This window comes from Rhipicephalus microplus, chromosome 1, assembly GCF_043290135.1.
Source record: "Rhipicephalus microplus isolate Deutch F79 chromosome 1, USDA_Rmic, whole genome shotgun sequence".
Taxonomy (NCBI): domain Eukaryota; kingdom Metazoa; phylum Arthropoda; class Arachnida; order Ixodida; family Ixodidae; genus Rhipicephalus; species Rhipicephalus microplus.
This window is the reverse complement of record NC_134700.1, coordinates 269,912,868-269,938,853: the sequence shown is the minus strand read 5'-3', so window position 1 is coordinate 269,938,853 and position 25,986 is coordinate 269,912,868. Positions and strand designations below refer to the sequence as shown.

At 42.6% G+C, this 25,986-nt stretch overlaps 1 protein-coding gene across 1 annotated transcript in view; it reads right to left on the bottom strand.

Annotated features, from left to right (window-relative positions):
• The window catches only part of LOC119188022 (long-chain-fatty-acid--CoA ligase 5), a 65,175-nt gene that overhangs the window by 13,445 nt on the left and 25,744 nt on the right, over positions 1-25,986 (bottom strand). Inside the window, exons 5-15 of the mRNA XM_037436047.2 lie at positions 19,852-19,951; positions 17,915-18,087; positions 15,021-15,053; positions 13,592-13,643; positions 12,151-12,224; positions 10,581-10,655; positions 7,598-7,732; positions 6,473-6,555; positions 3,098-3,248; positions 892-964; positions 350-438 (exon numbers count right to left, since the gene is read on the bottom strand). Of these exons, the coding sequence (XP_037291944.2) occupies positions 350-438; positions 892-964; positions 3,098-3,248; positions 6,473-6,555; positions 7,598-7,732; positions 10,581-10,655; positions 12,151-12,224; positions 13,592-13,643; positions 15,021-15,053; positions 17,915-18,087; positions 19,852-19,951 (1,038 nt within the window). The remainder of the gene's footprint in view (positions 1-349; positions 439-891; positions 965-3,097; positions 3,249-6,472; positions 6,556-7,597; positions 7,733-10,580; positions 10,656-12,150; positions 12,225-13,591; positions 13,644-15,020; positions 15,054-17,914; positions 18,088-19,851; positions 19,952-25,986) is intronic.

Genomic DNA, 25,986 nt, shown 5'->3' with positions numbered 1-25,986 from the left:
CTGCTTACCCCTAGCCTAAATGCGATTACCAGAGAATTCTTGACTTAATACGCTCTACGATGGAGAGAGAGAGAGCAAGAAAAAAAAAGGCAGGAACGAGTCCTGTATAGAAAAAAAAAAGAAACAAAAAAACTTTGTTCTGCTAGTTTGAAGCAGAGTTTATATTTTTGGAAAATTGATCAATTGGATCGTTTGTGTGCATGCGCATGCAGTGTCACATTTGTAAATTGCCCACTGATGAAGCTGTCAGGGCACAGCGGGCATGCTCTGCAATCACACCGTCATCTACAGATCCTTTTGTAAGAGTGCAAATGAAAAGAATAAGTAAGTAAAAAACAAAGCCTCTAACCTCGCCCTTGTCGTCTTTTGCAAAATAGTTCATCTCTGGAACGTCAACCAGCTTCATTTCAACTTCGGGGAAAAGGCAGCCAACATTGTCTGGGGGGGGGGGGGGGAGGATAGAAAGCGATTGTGGTTATATTGGGCAAGCCCTGCAGTCATGCACTCATCTCACTAATAAGGCATTGCAAATGGAGAGCAAACAGATAAAAAAAATATAGTAATGCAGCCACACTGCAGCCACATGGATTTTAAAAGTAAATATGATTTGGCCCTTGCTTACACCCTGGTGCAAATATTTCATCACTGGCAATGACTAGTGTAAGTGTGCAAAATAGGTTTACCTTGTTATGAAATGTACTGCTAAGAAATTTCGTAAATATGCAACAGAAAAATTATGAAGGAGGCAAAATTGGAGCAGTGTTCACTTTTAGCCAAAGTAATGTACTGAATACTGGCAAACAATGCAGTGAACAAAGAACACGTGGATAGATATGTTACTGTTTTACTAGACATCAATCACATAATGAAAAAATAACCATAGTCGCTCACCTCCTCCTACGAAGTCATATGGCAAGGTGCTTGAAATCACACTGGCTTCAGTGCTGCCATAAACTTCAACAAGCTAGGAATGGCAAAAGACAAAAAGCAGAGATACTTTTATTATAGGGCATATGGAGCAGAAAGACAATCTTTGGGCCTAGAGAGTACGAACACTTTTTTGCGACAATGTTGACAGTAGAGATCATATTGTAAAACATATGCATTTTAATTTCTTTTAAAATGTTTCACGATTCATCTATAGGTGGCTGCGAGAGCTTTAGATGCAGCCAAAGCTCGTGGCATCTTGAAGAACACTATATTAAGGAAGTTACGGGGGTTAGAATGTCCGTTTCCTCTAGTTTCAAATTTTTGTGCGACGTCACCGCCCTTCTCTCTCAGGGAGGGGAAGGCATAGCCCATCGTCGTGACTGGTTTATACCAATCAAACACTGTGTCAATGCGCATGAAAGGAGTATTGATCAGGCGTGCGAAAGGAGCACAGAAATTGTTTTTCGAAATGGAGGCTCTGCGCGGCGTGCAGCACGGTAATATTGTAAAAACACGGCTGCGGTAGTCTGCTCTACAAATTTCCGAGCTTCTTTCGGAGGTTTAAAGAAAGAAGTCAAAGCCTGCTGACTGGTACTTTAAGGTTGTGTGAAACGAACAAACAAACCAAGGCATTAAAATTATTTTCTTTCATTCATTCATAGGGTGGGTCTCGTTCTGGCAGACTTGATGACCTTAGGTATGATGCGGGGGCTTATTAGTCAGCTGTCCGCTTGTTAAAAATATCCCTTGCTTACGTGATGTCATCAGAAAAACGAAGAACTGTTCACACTCTCCATCATAGCTACGAGCGGCTCTGACTAGCGCTTCCAGGTTTGCATGCACATAAATACCTGAAAAGTGGATGAGAAAATAACTGGTACCGTAGAGTTATCTGAAGGTTGCAGCTTCAGCCCCTGCTGTAGGCAAGCTGTCTGTTCATCCTCTTTGTTTTCTTCTAGTGTATATCCCACTAACCAGAATCATATAAAACAGTACAATTAAAATTCCCTATACCAAGGCTCTCAAACCCATCTCGGGCAGCTAGCCGCAGAATTCAGTCCCGCAAGGTCCAGAAAGAATGTAAGAGCAAAGGTGGGGGGGTTGGGGTGGAGGTGCAGGGTGTCAATTTGTACACAATATCTGCAAACACTACCTCTAGGGGGAAAAAAAAAAAACCTTTCAGTATCTCATGTAAGAGTCATTTCTCAAGAAAATTTGTGGCCAGGATTCCATCCAACGGCATATCAATACTAGTCTTGTGCAAATAGTGAATTTTAGGTTCGAAGCAAACACAATTTTGTTCGAATAATTTCGAATGGAATTTGAATACTATATCATATATTATAAATAAAAATGGGCATATTTGTCATGACCTAAATAATCTGCATAATACTTTTTTTAAAATTTCAAACAAGGCCTGTGTAAATGTCTTTCTTTCTTCAAGGAAAGTGGCAACAATTTTGAATAATAGCAGTATTTGACTTTCAGAAGAATGCAAGTGATGACCTGTGAAATATTTCACACTTCAAAATGTACTATATTTCAAAGCATATAAGATATGATGAATTGATGCGAGGGTAGTATGTTAATTTAAATATAAAGGAAAGCTTCGCGGCAGTTGAATTTCTCCTGGATAACTGCAACTGCGATGAAACGACCTTTACAGGGGCTATATGCGGGCTGATATGCGTCTATTTGTTCATCTCGAATACTTCGAAATTTTCGATAATTTAAATTTGAATCGAAGCGAATTGGAAAGCTGTAATATTCGTTCGAATATTTGCACAAGCCTGCTCAATATCGATCTCAAAAATTAGCAAAATCTGGATGCCAATTCTGGAATACTGTTTTGTTCTACGGTTACGCTTCAAGACGAAACCACGTGAGGTGCCTCACAAAAGCAATGCTCTACACCAGTCATGCCTGCGTAGTTCATGAACGAACTTATTACGAAAAAAAAAAATTAACGAACATAGCCATATGCGGGCCATGGGCTGCATGCGAGAGGCTCACACTCTTCGTGTTTAAGACCCCTGCCCTCCAACTTCATTGGCTTTGTTATCCTTCGGCTTCCATTAATATACATAGAAAGTAGTCTCTATGAAAATATATACATCGCACGAAATATATGTTATGCTAAGGCTATATATTCAGCAAATACGCTTACATGGCAACCAAAAACACATCTGAAGAACTCGAGAACTTCTGCCCTGGCTGGTGCAGAGGTCGTCAAGCCATACTGAAAGCTGCCACCGAGCTCCTCACGTATCTTCTTGAAAATATACTTGTCCCAGACTGTGTCAGTTGTCACAATCCCCCTGGATAAATTGAACATGAAGCATGCATTGAACACGCTCAAACAGCAAAGGGCCTCTGTGCAGAGACATAACAGCCAGCATGATGGATAGAAAAAATTCAGTTTTAACTATTAGTTATAGTCATGGTGTTCTGGATTTCAGAGTGATTTGGGTACGAATGAGAAAGCAGTACATAAAGTGCTTAGTCAAGATTACCAGTGAAACAAACAAGCACTTAGGACAAATGGAGCACAGCAGAGACTATATATTTTTTAAAAACATAATGTAATTATCATCACCTAAATTAAGAGTACCATATTTACTTGCATAATGAACACACTCGCATAATAAATGCGACCCCTACATTAATCTGCTGCAGTCTTGCGAACCGACACCTGGCGCCTTTTCACCTGTTAGAACTCTTCCGTTTATTACTTTGCTGACACGTACCCCGGTCACCTCTGCTCACTCTCCCCACTCCCCCCTGCCCGTTGCCGTGTGCCGTATTGTTTTTCTTTCTATGAATGCGTGGCACATGCCCCATCTTATCTGTGCACCACAGTGGGGTTCACGAACTGTGCGAGTGTAGAGATGCAGCTGATAAGCACAAAGCGAGCGAAGGTCACGAAACTGCCCACGCCAATCGGCGGTTGCTTCTTGTGAATACAAAAAAGCACAACCATGTGCACCCGATTACCGAGCGACGACGACAGAGTTTGCTGTGGCGAAGGGTCATTCGTCGCTATCGCGCTGTAGATTTTTGAAAACCAGAAAAATCGCTTGTCTAAAAAATATTGCGTTGATTTCCGCAACTTGGTAGCACCCTTGATTTTCGCTTCGTTTGTTATCCGCGCATATAGGAACTTCTCATGTAGAAGCGAGGTGACGACCTTATTTTGTCGTTAACCTTGTTGTCGGCGGTTTGTTTTGATGCTTTGGGGGTAGCTTGCTGCAATGTTGGTTACTTGCTACAATGTTAACAGCGTCGTCACGGTCGTCATGCGAGGTAGCCTTGAAGTTGGTAAAGTGCTTTGTTGCACACGCTTTTTAGGTGCCCCTCGAGATCACAGAAGATACCACTGTTGCGGCTAAACAATTGCGAGAAAAGATAGCAGCAAAACGCTTTTATGGCATGCGCGGGCAGTCCGGGGATAGCTTGCAGAAGATGACGTCATTGTCACAAACGTCTGCAATCCTCGTTTCGCCCGCACGCCCCATCGTCCAAGGAAGGGCGCTTTTGTGTTAGGAAGATGACATCCGGCGACTGGCGATGCAGTGGCGGCGCCGCCGTGTCTTCCCTCCACCTGTACCGAAAGGAGAAACATGTGTCGAGAAAAAAGACATGACCTCGAGAGGAGACAGGACGTCCCGAAAGAGTTTGGACTGCATCGGAATGAGCAGTTGACGTGCATCTGGCAAGAAGTGCGCTCGTGGGTGTTGCGAGTCTCGCATAGGCGGCGAGCATGGAGTGACCCACGCAACGTATCGAGACGACTGCAATACCGGGCACCCTTGTCATCTACTAAGCTGGCGAGATCTTCAGCGACACCCTGTCAACTCCCCTACGTGTACCAAGAGCTGGCCTGGTCCGTATGGAACTTTTTATTGTGACTACTTTAAAACTGTTATTTTATTATAACCAGCCTTTAATTAAGTGTAGTTGTGTGCGCTGCGTTGCACATAGACATTCCAAAGCGCGAGCCTGAGATTTTTTTGTACATTTTATTGGTATCTCCTGTTGTTTCATAGTGTTGTTATTTTACTAACATTCCACAAGTGTTTTGTCTGTGCCAGTTGCGTTTTTTATAGCATTTCTCGTTTTGTAGCTGTTTTCTTCAATCGTGTATCAGTTTTCTTCCTTTTAAGTTAATTTTTGTCAACTCCTGCCTTTGCCCTTGTGTTAATTAAATGCTTGTTTGATTTGTATGAAATCTTTGTGTCTGCTCTACGAGTGCGTCGGTCAGGCCCATACCTCACCACAGGTGCAACCCTGCACGGGTCGACCGACCTGCGAATAAGTTTGAGATGTGCCACTTCGAGGCCTTTCAGGTGTCGCAGGCCAAAGTGTAAAGTAGAAGCCTGCGAGTCTGCCGCACGTCGATGTTGGGCCTCACCCGAAGTGTGTGACAGTCATCAACCACCGAAGGTGAGTAAAGTGCAACAAAGAAGCTGTTTCCAAACAGTGTATGTCGATTTCGAAAAGATAATGACCTAACTGTTTTTTTTTGCATTACCACATTTTTTGCTCCTCCCGATAAAGCTTTCATAAAATTTACCCCATGTGATAAACGCACCTCCCAACTTTGCTCCAATGTTTCGAGAAAAAAAAGTGCGTTCATTATGCAAGTAAGTACGGTAATTAAAATGGATAAAGAAGCACCCTTTTCGACGGTGACCTTTGAACCCATAAGCTTCAAATTAAGTGCTGGCTAACATGATTAAGGATTAATACACATAACTACCCCACAGAGGAGATAAAGCAATACCCTCTGCCGAAGCTCAATTGATAGAGCATCAAATACATAATTTTAAGGTTGTGAGATTGGATCCCACTGATGGGGAGGGTGCTTTTCTGTCTACTTAAATTAGTTCCAATGAAGGTCATTATTACTACATTACAGTTTATAAAAGACAAGAAATAATGTCTAGTATGTTTTTCTTGGCCTGACTGTACATTAAATCCATGGCTTAATAAAAAAAAAAATCCGAGCCTCTCAAACACCTCTTTTTTTATAATAGTCAGAATTGCCTGTGTTAAATAGGAATGCCTGAGGGATAATGGTGGGTTTCCAGCTAAAGTACACTTGTCAAAATGCTTGCTTCAACAAGACATCTTGTTTGACCACCGTTGTATACAAAACATTTTTAATACACTCAAACCTCGTTACAACAAAGTCATACCTGCCCTGAAAAAACTTCGTTGTGTCTAAGAAATCATTATAAATACATATTTATAGCACTATACCTAGGACAGAGCTATTTTTCATTTACTTTGTGATAGCTGATAATCTGTTATATCCAAGTTTGTTATACGTTTGAGTGTAAGACATGATAAGTGGATTTGTAGTCCCTTTAAATGCACATACACAAAGCTTCACTTTTCTAGTCAGTATAACTTTGCTATCAACAATATCCTGTAATTGCATGCAGTAAGCAGCACATAGCAAAATTGTACAACATTGAGATGGTATAGCTTTGTAGCATTACAGTGCCAATTAAATGGCAAAAATGTTTGCACCAATTACTTCTCAAGCAGCTTGCGTTTCCGGTTTACAGCATAGTTGAACACTGCTGTCTTGATAGCACTCTTGTGAATTTCTGAGTGAACCTGCAAAGAATGAACATTGGTGAAAAGAGCAGGGGGTCATTATTGTGAAAAGCAAGTACATACACACAAATAGAACTGGAGTTATGAACCAATGTCACCACTAAAGAAGAATGGCAATTATGGATGAGCCAAGAACATGGAGCCCTAAGTAAAATGTTTCTGTGGAGCTGAAAAAACCTTCTAGTGGAAGTAGCCTTCATGGTAATTCCCCAGAGAACTAGCTTGGGAACCCTTTTATATAAAAAAACATTAAGAAAATATCAAATTGAGCTATTTTGGAAGAGTACAGCACATTTATTTGTTGAGGATAGCAGTAGTGGCAGTAAACTCACTTGAATGCTTCGGCATCCATATTAACAGTTTGTAAACTTGAATTCAACAAAAAGACCATGTCTTTTCAGAAACAATGTGTTGTTTGTATAACAATGAGGAAATAAAATTACTATTACTATCATTATTATTATTATTTATTCTTTTCAAGCAGGAGGAAACTGAGCAATCATGCAGAGTGCACCAAATGTGGCAAGAGCTTTAGAGAGAGAAGTGGAGAGGAGAGCGGTAAATTTTGCAGACTTCAAGCAAACGGAAAGAAAGGAAGAAGCCTCATCTGTGGTAAGCCCCATGGAGCTGTCAATGCAAGCAGAGTTAGGGCACTGTTGCATTGCCAATACAAATTCACGAAACATTAATATGCTAGAATCAGACAATGCACGTGACCTGCATAATTCTTCATTAGCGACTAAACTTCCCACGGACAGCAGGGTTTTCCTAGCTCAACAGAGTACCTTGAAGACAGCACCAGCAGCACATCAACATCTCCGGTACTTGGATGCCATTCTAGAGCCTGTGCCACGTGTAAGTCTCAGTCACAGTGTATGCAGTTGTTTGACATGGAAGTCTTTTTTGCTTGCTAATTTTTGTTAGTGAAATTGGGAACTCGCACCAGTGTTCAGCTAGCTGCTTTAAATTAACTAGCAGGAATCATTCGCATTTCATCACAGTTTTTCTTTATATTTGGGTACTGCAGGGCCAGACACTGTACCTTGTAATAGATGCGATTGAGAAGACGGGGCACCATGGGAAGGTTGGAAGGTTTCAGTGCCTTCATATCATTTAAGAGAAGCTGCACATTCCCTCGGTAGAAGCCCAGGGTTGCACCACGCATCAGCGTAGTCACCTGGGAATTAAACACAGACAATGAATCGTCAAATTAGTTAAACTGGCTATGATGCACAATATCTGTTATCCATGAGCATTTAATATCTTGTACTTTATAAAGTAAACAAGTTCTTGAAGGAAGGAGGTGTTGTGGTGCCACCTGTGTTATTTTTAATCGTCTGATAGCACCGCCCGTGTCGGGGACTGGGACGGGGGTCTCTGAAAAAAGGACTTGGTTTTGTCGCGCTGACGAGTGAGGCCACATCTCTTGTGTCGGGCTCTAACGCATCTAGAGTCCCAGCGAACCTCCGAAACGCAACAGTTACCTTCTCTGTTGCCTCATGTGTATCACTATCTGACCACGCTTTTACTCCGTCCGACCTATGTATATAAGGTTGGAATTGTAATGGAACTGGTAACCGTTGAAAATGAGCCAATAAATGTTAGTGGAAATGGAAACAGTATGAGCGGGACTGACAGAATCAAGCACGCTTGCTGTTTCAATTTGAGCAATAATGGATTATTTGTAACAATCTGCAGGACAGCTTTCCTGTAAGATTTTAAAAAAAAATTAGCACTCCTGCTCAGAGATTTCTTTTGTCGCTTGTGATTTTGGGGTTTCTAATTCCAGTGTAAGTATGCAAACACCACGAATGCTTTAAAAACATTTAATGGGATTGTCATGCCTCGTTGCCGCTGGCCAGACTACGCTTAGTGAATGAGGAACCTGTTCAATAAAGTTGTTTGGAGGATGAACTTTTATTGGAACTGAAAGCAGCAAAAGCACTACAAGTGAGTAAAGCAGTCTGTGAGTAAGGATCTCTTGTTTGGGAGGAGGGGGGGGGGGGGGGAATCATTACAAGAAAGCAGACTTGAAGATTTTTGCACATTATCTATGGCAATATATTATTAGCCAAAAATGCTATACTATAGATTGCTATACGAGCTTCATTTAGTACACAGTTATATTCTTGCCTAAAATTACACAACTTATATTATATAAAGAAGTATTTTCACATCATTTGATGTGCATTATGCAGCTAAATGTTACGCTGGCAAAAGGCACTTTTGTGGCAACAAATGCAACAGCAGACCTGTGGCAAATTGTAGCATCCCGCATTGCATAATTATACACAAGTGCTTAGCTAAACTTAAACTTTTGACTTGGGAATGATAAAAACAGTCAAACCTAACAAAAAAAAAAGCATGCACTGTACTATCCATTATTATATAAATAAATAAAGCCTTCAGAAAACACAAAATGCACAAAAATTGCCTTCACAAGCAATTAATTACGTACAGCTAGGGCTCTTGAGCCAAGAAACTCTTGAGTCAAGAAAAAAGGGTGAATTTGGGGCCTTTCTGCCACGCAACAATAGTCGCTATTTGGTTGCTTGTATTTCCTTTCTCACACAATGTGTGTTTGCTACTTTCGCCCTTTTCTTCAAAGCAAATATGCCCTTTCTTCAAAGCAGGGCTGCGTACTAGTGGCAGCATGTAAAAATATCAAACTTATCACCACTCTTTCTAACATTTTTCTACCATACGACTATTTTTTCTGCAGGTTGAAGGTACTGACAAAAAATGTTTAACAAGTGTTTTGTGCATTACCACAATACAAATAGGTACACTGATAACAAGAGTTTTGTTGTAGAAAAACACTTGTTGCATAATTGGTTCTCAGTCACAATAATGAAGTTCTGGCCAGCAGAGTATTCAGCAACTGAAACACAAAGATTTAGGGCTAATTAATACACATACTTATGCTCCCAGCACCTACAGTTCATGTAAGATCAACGAGTTTTTACTTGAAAACTTACACCAGAGCCAAGATTACATTACCTTTGGTGGCAAATTTTTAGTGACATGACGTAGCTTTCGCGAGCAACTGTTCATAGCAATGTTCATACTAAAAGAAACGATGTTGCCTTTCAATCTGTAAGCACTGTACATATTTCAAGGCAGCCACTGAAGTCCTTAACGCATTTTTCGGACCTTATGTTAAAAATCAAGGCCGTAGCATGGCAATTGCAATAATTGGGGCCCTTTGGAGCCTGCTGCTACGGAAGGGCATGCACACCCTTGTGCAAACCTCTTTACTGTATAAACCAAAACGTATTCCATGAGCATTGTATGAAATATTTGAACATTGTTGAACCACCCTATGCAAAGCTTTGATGTCCAACTTTAGTTTAAGGCACAGTAAATTATATGCCATCTTCTTATATTCTTAGAGATGGCTTTTAATATGCCATGAAAAACTTGGAAAACAAAAGGAAGGAAAGAAGAAACAGGAGGGAAAGGAAAAGCAGGGATTTTAACCAATCTAGAAGGACTGGTATGCTATACTACAAAAGGGAAAGAGACAGGGGATATTCAAAGATAGAGAAAGTGAAAGAGAGCATGCATACACAAAGTCACCACTTCACAGTCATCCTAACACCATAAGTGTATAACTGTCGGTGCAACTGTCTGTTGCCTTCAAGAAGGTGAGCCCCCCCCCCCCCCCTTGGTCGCCGTCTTAAACGGAACTGCTCCTCACATGAAACAACTTCCTCTGATATGGTTGGTTTCAGACTTGCACTCTGCACCCCTGTTCACATCTCGGTCAACAAAACTTCCGTTGTATAGAACATAGTTTCCTGGTCTTTTCACACTTCATTTAATGACAGCCGACTGTACAGCCATTTTAAGCTTATTTACAATAAGATCACTTGTCATGCCATGAACTGAAAATGCTTATCAAATTTAGGTTGAGATTGTCACTGCCTTCGTTAACAGAATCAAGTTTAGTACATTTAGTGATGTGCTATTCCATTCTTAATTTTGCTTCAATGATAGCACACAAGAGTGTGTTTTAGACTTACCTCATAGATGTGCTCATAAATGTGGCCTGTCGGCAGATAGCAGAAACAGACATGCCCTGGCTCTGCCCTCATTGGCTGTTAATGAGAGAAAAGTGCATATGTTGAAGCCTGTACATTTGTCCTAATGCAGTGATAATATGACATTTCGATTTTTGGAGCAGATCCTGGAGCAAGAAAAATGGTGCTTTGAAGCAGCCTTTATCTTGGAGCAGAAAAAATGCTAGCCTGGAGCAGCTATTGGTGTTTTAGAAGCAGATAGCAGAATATTCCAAACGACACCTTGAGTTTAAAGCATCATTCAAGCCTTTTATGTATATTATTATTAAACATACTGCACATACAATAATCACTGCAAATTTCAATAATCATAATTAGGTAGATAGATGGTCTTTGAACACTAAGTGTATTTTTCATATTTTGCGAAAGTAGTCATTAAAATTTTCAAAAACAAATTAGCCTGAACGAAGTCAAAGCTGGTGAAAGTGCTGAATGCAGTCAGTCACATATCAAAGCTTTCACAGCAGCAGCTAGTACGACTAAGAAGTCTCGCACACATTTCACCAAAATAGTCTGCTTGTAAAGTACAAATATACAACTACATCAGACATACATATATATAGAAAATGTGAGAACGTGCAGCATTGTCAATATTCTAGTATACCCAGCTACTATACAAGCTGTATACTAGATGACAGTATACAGCTTGTTTTTGTTTAGGCTTGCTGGATGGTCACATGGTTTAACTACATTGTTTTAAGTTTCTTCAATGCCATTTCGGAACAGGTTTGGGGCAGTTTCAAACAACTGTTGCCCTTCGGAGCAACATCGAGCAGCATTTCTCTTTTAGAGAAGTTTAGTACAATCAAAGCAGCACTTCCATCACTGCTAATGAAAGCATGGAACATGCTAGCAACATTCAACTCTTCGTTTGTTTACGAAATTATATGACATTGTGTTGTTGCAGCAGATGCGGGAGAAACAACTAAGAAAACTGATGTTCTAGACCCAATTGAAGAAAAGTTAGGGTATGTTGAACATTTACGGCTGAAATTCCAGCTGGATATCAACACCCTTGTGAATGTTAAACATGTCACAAGTTCAAAACAATTATTTTTGTTTTCTTGCATACAGTTTTCATGTTAGATTACTGTGATACGCTGATTTATTCTGTAACCCCCTCTGTTTAGATGAGAGTTTGTTTTCAAAAAGCAGATAAAATGTTTGATATTTAGAAACTGCAGTACGTACTGCAAAAATAATTGCATATTTGAAATCTGCACAGATATAAACAAACTTGTCAAATTTTATCAAGAACTATCAATTGAAGAAATGTTTTTAAAGACCCTTGTCCACCGACAAGTGCTGTTACCACATGATAGTTAAACCAAAGTGGCCGCTTATTTATAAATAGAGGCACTGTGGTAGGTGGAACTAGAACCACTATGTTTCTCGAACCATTTGCATTCCATGTTTGCTCAAAAAAAAAAAAAAAAAACATATGCCTTTCCTTTGGCCCAGACTGAGGCAATCGTATCTTTGACAAATAAAGGCATCATGGTGTGACTCTCACCCCTGCCAGATGGTTGATGGTATTGGCTGTCTTCACGAGTCTCTTGTGTGTGACAGGCACTCCCTTGGGCATTCCTGAAAAAGGCATAGAATTAAAACACAATTCTAAAATCTCTGCAAGCTTAGCAAGCTAGGCTTTCTATGAAACAGGAAAAGAAACAGGATATAAAAGCAATACAACACTCAATTTTTACAAATTTCTTATTCTCTGGATCAGCATTTTTACAGGAACACCATAAGCACTACCGTATTTACTCGCATAACTTGCATACTTTTTTTTTTTTTTTTCACAATATTGCAGCTTCAAGAAGGGGATGCCCAAATTACGCGACGATTTTGCGAATGCATACAAAATAATGTGCAATAGTCCTAGCGCACGCAGTATGTACATTTAAAGAAATAATAATGATTTTGTGCACGAACGAAGTGCACTTGTTTATTTTACAGAATCAGTATGTACTTTAACCAGTCAGATCTGGTCACTCGCTGCCTAGTCTGGAGTCACTTATCGAAAGGTACAACCGGGAATAATTGTCGTGGCCGCTGTTACCGTACTCTCAAAGCGCATCGTCTTCGGTTCCTCCAAGCCCGTTTGCATGTCCTATATTCTTTAAGCTCTACACATCAATGTTGGGAGAAACTAGGTCACACGACACGGCAATACCGGAGGACCCCAGCGTTCGCACATAATTGAAAACCCTTCTTTAACAGCAGGAATTTTGTAATAGCAAACGTCCACTCTGCGAGCGATTTGACACCCAGATCCACCCGAACGACGCAGTAATCCTGAAAAAAAAAAAAAAAGGAACACTCGCCAGCGACTCCTCCAATCATGGCACATTCAGCAGACAGCAGGGAACATCAACCGCTCCACTGATACATAGCCCTTGCTCTACTGCTAGGGTTTGCGACGAGTCGCGGCTAACCTGTCATGCAAGCATGTATAAGCGCCGCACAATTCTGGCTTTCTCACCCCTGAAAAAGAAGCCGGCCTGGCATCGAAATGTTGGGTACCTGAATACAATATTTGGTTGGAGTCTTCCAATTGCCTCATTCCTATCCCAACCAGGCAGACTTCTGCCAAATGTTCACCTTTGATAACAAGGAAATGAACACTGCTTAGGTGATTAAGGGCTGACAAATGATGTTGAGCTCAGCTCAGCAAAATTTCCTTCTACTGACCTTTTGTTGTTAATATTTAATAAGGGCCACACATTTTCACCCTCCTGTTTAAGTTTAAATGTTGAACCCTACTACAAATAAGTATAAAAATGAGAACGGAGTGATGTAATAGTTGACTACACAACTGCAAGTGTGAGGGTAAGTCAATTTTTTACGCTATTATAGTCTGCCAATAAACAACAGGGCAACAATGACCACCGATGCTTTTTCTATTCCAGCTACTATAGTGTGGAAAAGATCTATTAAACATAATCACTTGCCTGTTGTTCCGCTTGTATAGAGAAGTCCATAAAGCATGTCTTCTGTTGGTGGCTGGTTGAAAGATAGAAACGGAGATATAGCACATACTAATGAGATATACGAAAAGATATGAAACACATCTGTCAGAATAAAATGTAATTACATCTATGCTTAAAAAAATAAAGCAAATCCCACACATTGTGGTAACTGATCTCATGTGAAGACGTCAGGGACTAGCAACCTATGCCAGATTTTTCCCGAAAAGGTATATTTTCAATGGCTACTGTAGCATTACACTGATCATCATCATCATCAACAGCCTAACTAAGCCCACTGCAGGGCAAGGGCCTCTCCCATGATCCGCCAATCAACCTGGTCTTGTGCTTTCCGTTGCCACGTTATACCTGCGAACTTTTTAATCTCATTGGCCCACCTAACTTTCTGTTTCCCCTTCGTGTGTTTGCCTTATCTGGGAATCCAGTCAGTTACCTTTAATGACCAGCGGTTATTCTGCCTATGTGCTGCGTGCCCAGCTTATGTCTATTTCTTCTTGATTTCAACTATGATATTCTTAACCCCGGTTTGTTCCCTGACCCCATCTGCTCTCTTCTTGTCTCTTTAAGTTACACACCTTATTTTCGTTTCCATCGTTTACTGCGTTGTTCTCAATTTAAGCTGAATCCTGTTTTTAAGCCTCCAGGTTTCTGCTCTGTAGGTAAGCACCGGCAAAATGCAGCTGTAATATACCTTCATCTTGAGGGTCAGTAGCAGATTACCATTCAATTTTGTGAATGCTTGCCGAATTTCATCCACCCCATTTTCCCAACTTCCCATGAACATAGCATTAACTAATCCTACATTTAGGAATGACAGAGACGTAGCCATAGAATATTCACCGTCAAAATCTCTAGAGTGCTGCATTAGCTGTCTGCAAGTGCCAGCTCTTGCCTGTAAGTGCCAGGTTTGAAAGGATACTAGACGTCCTTTTCAATGAAACTTTAATATAGGCTAGATAAAGTAATACACAGTAGATTGAAGTTTGAATAAATGTAATAGCTTTCAAGCACAAGGTAGATGCATTTGTTCTGTGGCTTTTGTTGAACGACTATGATGGTCCTAAACACAAGTGGCAAGTGTATGCAGGAAATAAAGGTAACCAGGTAGCAGAATTAGTCCGCATTTAGGCCTGAATGCAGAAGCATAGGTCACTTCAAATCGAGCAGAGGAGCTTTAAGAAATGCAGCTCGGTACAACATGTCAATACATAGCACAACAACAACAAAAAACAGTTGCTTCCATACATTTAGTTGTAGTTAATGCTTGTTAAGTGTGAAATTTTATGCTTGATGGTCCTCAATTTTATCAGCTTAGTGGAGATACTTTTTTCAAAGACCAATGGTTTGCATGCAATCGTGTAGGTTCTTAAAATATGCATTAAGAAATTCTTACGATAGGGTCCTGGACAGATTTTGAACCAAGTTTCTGCAAGCAAAATGAAACATTCGTAAGTAAGGCATGTCATGAGGAACAATAACATATTTGGAAATCGTTTAGTGCTCAAAACATTATTACCATATATCAAAGCATTTGACAGACAATAAACATCACCTCCAAAAAAGCTTGGAACATAACATAGGCCAGCATAAGCTGCAGTAAAACATTAACAGCATTTCCTGAATTTTATGATGTGGTCATCCACTGCCTTGAGTGGCCTATCCTGGTTAATGCTAATGGGGTACTACTCAATATAACAAAAAGGTGAATGCTATCAGTTTGTAATAGAAGCAGTAATAAACTAGAAATTGAGAAAATTTATAATTAAACAATCAAAAGTGATAAGTTACAGATATATCAAGCTGCCTGTTCAAAAATACTGTAAAAACCCGCACATAGCCCATTGTTTTTTCCTAGACTTTACTATGTAAAATTTCTGCCCCGTACTTTATGTAAATCCCAAGACTTTTCAGGCTAAATTCGTAGTTTTGGCAATACGTAATGCTATCATTGTCATCAGCTGTCTGCACGCTTCTGCGGTAGGTAGCGTTAGTGGCGTTAAAGTTACTGTAAATGCTACCTTTAGGTAGTTAAAGGTAGCATATACAGTAACTCTAAGTGATGTTAGTCCTACAAGCGTGCGACAATGGCCATTGCAACCACTTGACGCAAGTAACAACGACTATGATTTTATATCTGTGACTGTACGCTATGTCAGCTCCGCAAAGGCAGTATTTGGCTGCCTTTAACAGGAAGGCTATCTTAGCTGCTGAAACCATTGGTAACTGTGCTGCAGGGAAACAGCCTAGCGTGGACAAGCGGTGCATTCTTGGCTGCAGTCCAGTGAACACGTTTTCAGGGGTCGAAACATGAAGCTTTTCCTGACGTTCAACAAGAACTGGCGAGAGAGAGAGAGATAAAAGAAGGCCGGGATGTTAACCAGATATTGGCATTCGGTTTGCTACTCAGCACTGGGGGAGGAGGAAATAGGGGCAAGAAAGAGAGCGTAGAGAGAGAAAAAAACCCATCAAAAATGCATGTGCACTTATGAGAAAACAGATGCACACAGGAAGGGTGTTCTGGCTACAACCGTTCAAAAATGCTGGTAGATCCCCAAAAAACGCAGTAGCGCTTTCAGGGCCTTCTGCGATGGTGCATCCTGTCGATATTGTAAAATTCTCGACCTCTGTCAGAGGAAATTGCTCTCAAAGTTTCTGCTGGCCCAGTGAGGTTGGAGGCGAACTTTGTTCGGGAGCAACAGGCTCCACAGCTTGCTGTCAACATCGAGCTGCTGCAAGCAAAGGCAAGGGAGATTGCGCGAGATCAATGCATTGAGCAGGCTGTCTCTAAGGTGAGCAAGCATTGGGTGTCTTTCTTCATGTGTCACGCTGGATTCTCCCTACGTCGGCGTACATCAATCTCACTGAAGCACGTGATTTCCTTGTGACAGGCAGTGTCCTTTCAGCTGGGCTAGATAGGAAACACTGATCGGACGTCTGTGTAACTCGATATGCCCTCGGCTCTGATTGGTTGATATGTGGGGTTTAATGTCCCGAAACCACCATATGATTATGAGAGACGCCGTAGTGGAGGGCTCCGGAAATTTCGACCATCTGGGGTTCTTTAACGTGCACCCAAATCTGAGCACACGGGCCTACAACATTTCCGCCTCCATCGGAAATGCAGCCGCCGCAGCCGGGATTCGATCCCGCGACCTGCGGGTCAGCAGCCAAGTACCTTAGCCACTAGACCACCGCGGCGGGGCCCTCGGCTCTGACAGTTCATGAAAAAGGCTCCGGGCAAGTTACCGTGCGATCAACTGCAAATGAGATAACACGGGTGACTGTAATGCTAGCCTGCGGGGCAGATGGATAACTGCCACTCTACGTCGTGTTCAGACGAAAGATGCTGCCGAAGGGGGAGAAGTTCTTGAGAAAAGTGGATGGATGAATCGCTCGTACTTCACTGGATCAAGTCCTGTGGTGTCGATAGCCTAGAGCACTGCTAAGCTCCCATCGACGCTTGTGTTCACACATTTTGGTGTCATCTGGCGGACTTTGTGAAAAGATTGCTGCGTGACAGCCGCACCGAGCTCGTCGTTATCCCTCGAGGAATGACATCCCAGCTGCAGCCATTTGATGTGTGCAACAATAAGCCATTTAAGGACCACATCAAGCGGCTGTATATGGAGTGGATGAGGTACGGAGAGCCAAAAACGACTGAAGCGGGCATCGCCAGGGATGCTGTGCTCGTGGATAGTCGAGGCTTGGGCCTGTATTCCCCAGAGCCTGTATTTGCTGTGCAATAAAAAAGTGCTCTATTTCAAACTCCCTCGATGGCACTGACGACGAGGTGCCGTGAAGGGACATGTCCAACAAGGCAGCTTCGGATGAGTGCTCGTCAGATGACTATGAGTAACTGAGCCTAATTAAATGTATTTTGCTGTTTTCCTCGATCTATATTCGGGTGAAAAGTTCTTTTTCTCACATTTATAATGCCCGAAATACACCTCTGACTATATGTGGGTCCGATCTATACACGGGTTTTTACGGTATGTTTGTTCTCACCCACCCTGGTGCAACAAAAAGCACCTCACCACTTAACACAATATAATAATACAACTCCTTTGAACTCTAATCAATCGATTTCCTTTTCACTATAACAAACTAAATACACCTTGCGTTTTTGAGCAAGTACATCTAGAACTCATGGCCTTGTGTTGAATGTTAACACATGCCGCTGTGCCAAGCTTGTCAGTTAACACATACACGAAATTGAAATGACACATTTGAAAGTGTTATGATGTTGTAAACATTTGTTTTAGATTATAATGTATATTGACTTCTTACCAGACAGTCACTCCACAGCAACAACTCCACTCCCTTACTGCGACATGCTGCGGTAACATCCCGCGAAATATCTTCGGCACACACAATAGTTTTTAGTGCTGGAAACTGCTCCTTTTTGCTAATGAAGTACTGTACTTTGTCCGCAGAGTCACATATATATACGGGGCTTTCCACTGCAAGCAACGATCACAACAAAAGAAAAAAAAAGGGAACATGAAGTGAAATTTATTAAAGATCAATGGTTGATACAGTAAAAATAAACAGCAAAAAAAGAAGCAAAAAGAAAGGATGCAACACGACGTGTTTAGAGATATGTATGAAAACGAAAAGATCAGTTAAGCAGTTCTAGTAAAATGAATGCAATACCTATCTCAAGAACTGAAGTTACCTATCCCAAGAACTGAAATTACCTATCTCAAATGCATTACCTGGCTCAAGAACTGAAATACTTCAAGTAGCTTGTACAGTGAATATAATTAACATTGATGCACGATGGAAGCAGACAGCAGTTTAAAGGGCCACTCACCAGGTTTGACAGTTTCGAGCTGACAAACGCAATGCGTAGATGAGGCGTTCATGATCATGTTTGCCAAAATTTGAAACACTATGCACCGCGGAAATAGGTCAAATTTCAAGATGAACGTTGCTCTCCCTTCCTTTTTCGGGTGCGTTCCCAGAGAATGAGGGCATGACGTGCGCGTATGAATGGCCCTACGTACACGGCAATGCAGTGACATTGGTGCTCTACGTAGACGACAGTGGCACGTGACATGGCAAAAATGATTTAACATGACATGCGTAGTTTATTTATTGGTTGGTTGAAGAGATTAATAAATCTCTAGATAAATAATGAGAAGCAATAAGGGAATGTGAGCGTTCTCTTTATTTTTTAATTTTTTTCCCCCGTGAATTGCAACGAGATGCGGGGCTAATGTGCCGGCATACCGCGGTCAGTACATCGAGCATGCGACAGCCGTAGAATGCTTCTACGCATTCGCGCACTTATAGTGCTCATCTATTCTACCGCGCCTAAGCCAGCGCTTCCAAATCTACCCGCAGAAACAGGCAGTTGACCTCAAAACAATGCTGGTCAACAACAATAAAAAACGACAACAACAACAACAACAAAAAAAAAAAACGCCGCCCGTGTGCACGGTGGTTGGGCTTGTTCGGGGACGTCATGCGCACGTGACCTCTTGGTCGGATGCCGAAGAGGGTAGGGAAGAGATTTGGCTTGCGAAGGCTTTGCCACAATAGGAAAAAGTGATGAAGGTGAAACACACTAAAAATATGAAGGGGTCATTGTTAATTAGACATTAACAGTGTTTGTCTTTGGGATGTTTTAATAGCGAAATTCCAGTGCGAATATTCGCACACCCCTCTCTTAAACCAAACAAACATAGCCCTGAAAGCACAACCATGGCTAATTTCAGTAGCCCCTAAGTTCATAAATTAAAATGAAACCCTGAATTGAAACATAAAATGCAAGCATGCACACGCAAACTACAAACACCCCCCATATGCAAATTGCAGGCAGCTGTGAGCACACATGTTTTATGACTTCTGTGAATGCAAATATAAATTGCCAAGCATTGCTCAGTTTATGTGAAAGATCAAACTAAGTCCCATAATCCCCTTTATTTCTTGAAACCAACTTTGGCATTTTGTTCTTCTGTAACAGTGCCACAAGTTTTATAACGTGAAGCCATACCACGGATTTGTTCAAAGATCTTGCGTCTTGACCATATTAGAGATGGCATTGTTGAAATAAATTTACGAGATACAATCCGCTACAACAAGCTGTTCCCGGCAGTTTCTAATTGGCATTCGACAAAATGAACAAGGCGAACTGTCAGAAAAGACGTCTAATCTTGAACATTTCCATCCCGTGGTAACAAGTGTATCACATGAGTGCAATTATCTGAACAGCAACGAACCTTGTTGGAGAACAAACGAGGTGGCCTCAAGGTCGGCGTTGGCTGTGACTGGACAAGAAACCATGGAGTAGTGCGACATGGAGTAGTTTGAGATGACGTACTGCAGAAATATACGTCCAGTAAATCGCAGAATCTGGCGAGTCCTCAAAATTTCTAAACTAAACTAAAATCAATGTGGAAGTAAAGCATTTCATGTTATTCTGTGCTTTTATCATAACACAATTTCAAATGCTCACAGGTCAAAATTCAGAACTTCGCATAAAGATGTTCGGGAAAGAGATCTCCTGAATGTCAAATGTTAAATTAGTTTCAAAGTTCTGCTACCAAAGTGGCATTCTTTTTCTCCTTTCTTCTGTATTCAATGCTGTAAACCTTGTACATGTCCAAGCATGAAAAGTAAAAAGATAAAGAAGGCAAATACAAACCAAGTCGATAATGTTTTAGATAATAAATGGGGTGATAGGCAATAAAGAGTCCTCCCATTGTACTATAGTACGATGAAAAAAATGAGAACTTAGATAAATCTAGACATGCGAAAAATTGCCTCAGTGACTTGGGATGATGGTGGCAAGCAAAGAGGCTTGATTGAGTAATAGTAAGCATTGGCGAGTACGACTGTAGCTGACTTGCTATGACACAAGTGACTGTAAAGCACTTAGTGTTTGAAGGAGCATGGCTTCAGTATGTCAGGAGCTGCCTCACATGATTGTAGAAGGTAGCAAAGCATTAAATGGTAACCATCAATGAAAGCTTAAAGAACAAAAAATAAATAACTATTTAGCTTAAAATTAGCAACAGCATAATTACATGCTGAGAATGTTTTCACAGTCAAAAACTTGGCCGATACTTGTTGAGCCTGTTGGCTCCCACTTTATGAAGCCACTGTCTACATTGTGCAGGAGAAATCAATATATTGTTACAGCGAGTTGTGATGAAATGGTTTTATTTACAAGAGATAAGAGATGGTCATTCGCGGTACGTGCACTGCGATCTTGCCAGCCTCTTCGATTTTTTCCTTTCTCTTCTCTGCCTTTCACATGTCCGTTACATTCCCCCGCAAGCAGACGAAGCCCGTAGGGCGAGTCATAATGCACAAGGAGAGTAGAAAGGTTTCAGGCGAGAAATGTGAGTGAGCTGCGTTCGGCTCGCTCGTCGACCATTGGACAAAAGACGAGCTATTACGTAAGTGAGCTGGCTGAGACGCTCCAAAACTACAAATGGGCCTGAATATCGTGACAGAAGCTTTTGACACAATCCACGCTTGCGTTGCGGTGTCCAAAGCAACACCATGTAACCTTTTTCCAATGATACTGGTCCATGACGGTCGTCGTATCGTTTCTTCGAATGATGTTGAGAGGCCAGAGTCCAAAGACGAGCGATTCGGCGAACTTCTTCTGCGTGGCACAAGGTGTTCAATACAAAATCGTCCTTGTGTAGAATGAAGGGTACAAAAGTGTCCAGAGGGCTTAGAGGCAACCTGGCGTACAACAAATAAAATGGGGTCAAGTTCGTTATTTCATGTTTTGCAATGTTGTATGCGTACATGATAAAAGGCAGCACATCATCCCAGTTCTTGTGATTGAACGAAACGTACATGGCAAGCATGTTGATCAGCATTCTGTTTGTACGTTCAACAAGACTATTTGTCTGCAGATGATATGGCGTGGAATGACGGAACTGTGTCGTGCACATGCGAAGTAATTCTTCACGGCATCGGCAGTGAACTGGCGGCCCCGGTCGTTGATAATAACACGCGGTGGGCCATGGCGAAGGACAGCGGAGTGGAGCAAGAAGACTGCCACGGAAGCAGCGGTGGAAGAGGGAATGGCTGCGGTTTCGGCATACCGCGTAAGATAATCCACGCAGATGATTATCCAACGGTTCTTATTGTTAGATAACGGAAGTGGACCCAGAATGTCAATTCCTACTTGTTCAAAAGGCATGCTGAGTGGTGTTAATGGCTGAAGGGGACCTGGTGTTGCGGTGGTCGGGCGCTTGTGACGTTGGCACGTCTCGCAGCTAGCGATGTAATGCTTCGTTGCTTCGCACATCTTGGGCCAGTAAATTAGTCTTATAGAGCAACTTGTCTCTAGCCCTAAAGCGACCTCTGTGTTGGGAGGTAGGGGCGGCGGCAAAAAGAGGATCCAGGTTGAGATCGTTGCATTGTTCTTTCTGGAAGTCAGCTGTATCTGAGAACATGCTTGTAACAGCAGCAAGGCAGCCGTCAAAATTCTCAGAATCGCAGTCAGTAGTCGCAAGAGGAATCCGGGAGAGGCAGTCTGCGTCAGCGTGACGACGGTCACTCTTGTATGACACCGTAAAGTCGTATTCCTGAAGTCACAGCGCCCAATGTGCGAAGCGGCCAGAGGGATCACGCAAACCAACCAACCAGCATAACGAATGATGATCGGTAATTATCTTAAATGACCTCCCGTAAAGATAACAACGAAACTTCTGTACAGCGAAAACAGCTGCGAGACATTCCTGTTCCGTAACTGTGTAACTGCGTTCAGATTTGCTCAGGCAACGGCTGACATATGCGATGACATGCTCTGCGCCACTGTGACGTTGTACAAGCACCGCTCTTACGCCGATACCACCAGCGTCAGTGTGGACTTAGGTCAAGCAAGATGGATCGAAGTGACACAACAGTGGTGCAGACGTTAGTACAAACTTAGTTAGACGTTAGTACAAGTTGGGAGAATGCGACGTCACACTCTGGTGTCCTGTTGAAGGTCGCATCCTGTTGCAAGATGTTTGTTAGCGGGTACACGATCTCCGCAAATCGTGGAATGAAACGACGGAAATATGAGCATAGGCCTACAAATGAGCGAAGTTCTCGTGCTGACTGCGGTGGTTTGAAAGAGCTCACTGTTTCTATCTTGCAAGGATCGGGTCTGATGCCAGTCTTGTCACCTAAGTGCCCCAGCACCAGAGTGACGTTCGCCAAAGTGACATTTTTTGGAATTCAGAACCAGCCCGGCTTTTTCGATGCAGTCGAGAACAAGACTGAGACGGTTCTTATGTTCTTCAAACTTGCGGCCAAAGATCACATCATCAAGGTAGCACATGCATATCTTCCATTTTAAACCACGTAATACTGTGCCCATAAATCTTTCAAAGGTGGCAGGAGCATTACAAAGGCCGAAAGGCATGACATTAAATTTAAATAAACCATCCAGAGTTACAAAAGCAGTCTTTTCTTTGTTGCTGGCTTCCATAAGTATTTGCCAATAACCAGATCGCAAATCAAGCGTTGAAAAATAGGAGGCGGCATGCAAGCAATCTATGACGTCATCAATCCGTGGTAAGGGATATACATCTTTCTTCGTCACAGTGTTTAGACGTCTGTAATCTACGCAGAATCTCCAGAATCCATTTTTTAACTTGACAAGAATTACCGGGGCTGCTCACGGGCTGGACGACTCTTGCACGATACTTTTGTTCAGCATGTCCTTTACTTGTTTGGCCATAACTTCGCGCTCAGAGGATGACACTCAATAGGGCTTTTGGCGAATGGGGTGTGCAGAGCCGGTGTCTATTCTGTGATGAGCGCTGGACAAGGGTAACTGAAGGGGTGCCTCTCTATGCTTGAAGTCGAAAGCAGCAACATGCCAGGAAAGGACCTGCACCAGCTCTTTCTGTTCTGTTATACTGAGAGCCTTGCTGATCATACCGAGTATTTGACCTTTATTATGGCGAATATCGCAAGGAGAGGAAGGGGTGGTTAGGTCAGTAACTGGTGCCGCTATCGAGCTGCATGAGGCTTCATCGAAGAGAGCTATCTTCATCCTGCGAGGCAGCACAACCAGCGTGATAGAACAATTCAGCGCCCACAATGTTGCTACTCCTTTTTTCATGCACACAACAGAACAGGGCACAAGTATGTCCTTCTAAGAACAGTTCTTGCGCAAAGGCCCCACTACAAGGTCAACACAAGCAGCATCAACCGCTGTGGAAGAGACTCGAACGGGTGTCAGGTACCAAGATGATGCTATCACTGTATCAATCACACTAAGTGTGTTTTTGTCTTCGCCACGGTAGTCTTCTTCGGAAAGTAAGGGTAGAAACAAATTGTTTAATCATATTTCCCCACTACCACAGTCGAAGGAAGCACCGCATTTCCTAGAAAATCGATACCAAGAATGACATCGTGCGAACAATGAGATAGAACCAGAAATTCGGATACAAATACTTTCCCAGCCAATGAAACACTGACAATACATGCACCAAGAGGATGAATCCACTTGCTGCCTACACCACGAAACGTAATAGTATCGTTCCATGAAAACATGACTTTGCGACCCAAGCAGTTTGTCGCCCCAGTGTCAACTAACGCCATTGTCGGTATTCCATCTATCAACACATTCACTTTGTTTTTGAACATAATAAGCAGCGGCATATCTTGAAAAAACCGTCCAGCGACCTCACCTCCATTGGCCGCGGTTGCTAGTTTCCCGGCGGCGGAGAGGAAGAACGATGCAGAGGAGAGGGCGAGCGACGAGAACGGTTGAATAGCGTTGTCAAACTTCGCTCGGCCTCGTGTTAGAAACGATTCCTTGGAAACAAGTCGGTCATCCGCAGGTCATATGAAGCACCGGGTCTTGGTAGCGAAGACATGACAGGAGTCCTTCGTGACGGGTTGCGTTGTTGGCGGCAATACCAAGCGATATGCCCAGTGAAACCACAGTTGTAGCACACGGGAGGGTCGCGGTTTATACTATATCAGAATAATCCCGGACCACTGCTGTCGGCGAGAAAGTTCATTATCACACGAATAACGGGATTCTGCCACTCTATGGAATCCATTGTATTGGTTGTAAGTTTCATATTAATAGTAGGATTGGTTCTGTCCTTGCCGCAGCGGGACGCAGTCCGGCTCAAAGTCCTGAGCATAAGAGCGCGGCTGTCCTCGTTGTGATCGAGCGTCATAGGCGGGGCCTCTATTGTAGAGACGTGGCTGATACCGAGGCGCGGCACCAGAATCCTCAATGCCCTCCGCCACTCGGTGCGAAGAGAGAGATGAAGCAACGTTTTGCTCGAACTATGGTGGCAGGTAGGGAGGATGAGTGCTTGGGTGGTGCGCCACTTGCGCGAACAGGCAGAGTTTTTCACATACTATTTGCTGGATCGTTGACGCAAAATCAAGCGGCTGGTTGTTCTCTATACTTGCGATAGTCGTCACATTCATGACTTCTTTGCACAAACACGTACACGGACACAAGGAAAAGAGGCAAACAACACGGGCGCAAACTCACCGCTGGGGGGGCGTGTGGGCTACGTGAAGATATAAGTACAGTTCGTTGTTCAAAATAAACCAGTTGTGAGTTTGCGCCCGTGTTGTTTGCCTCTTTTCCTTGTGTCCGTGTACGTGTTTGCGCAAAGAAGTCATGAATCAGTACCAACTCGCCCAACTTTCAGTACTGTCGTCACATTGGCTAGCTAGCCTGCCAAACTTCGGCATGATGCGCCTGGTCTTCAGTTGCTCAAAAGTGCGGCAATGGCGAATGACATTGGCTACAGATGTCAGGGTGTCTTTCGCGATGAGGGAACTGTAAACTTCCTCAGCGATTCCTTTTAGGATGTGCCCAACTTTGTCTTCCTCAGACATTCCGGAGTCAATGATCCTACATACCTTTATAACTTCCTCAATGTAGGGCGTGCAAGTTTCGCCTGGCACTTGCGCGCGTTGCATTAGCGTCGGTTCTGCTCTTTTCTTTTTCATTGTGGGGTCACCGAAACGCTCTTTGATCTCAGAAACGAATCTGTCCCACGTCGGTAGCGTTTCCTCAAGATTCTCGTACTACACTAACGCAGTATCCGTCAGAAAAAACGCGACGTACGAAAACTGAGAAGTAGCATCCCATTTCTTGGCGGTGCTCATCCGCTTGTAATGAATGAGCCAAGCCTTGACGTCTTCACCTGGTCTGCCGGCAAAGGGACGAGCATCTCTCAATTGTGGAGCCGGACTGGTTGGCGCTGAAGTCGAGAGGGGTCGATGTTCATCTGCGTTGCGGGACATGTCCAGCCCAGATGGATTCAGTGGAAGTCCAGCAAGGCGACGGCTCCGTCGAAGAACTTGCGGTTCAACCTCAGTCTTCGGGTGTCGATTACCCAGCAAGTCCAACACAACTG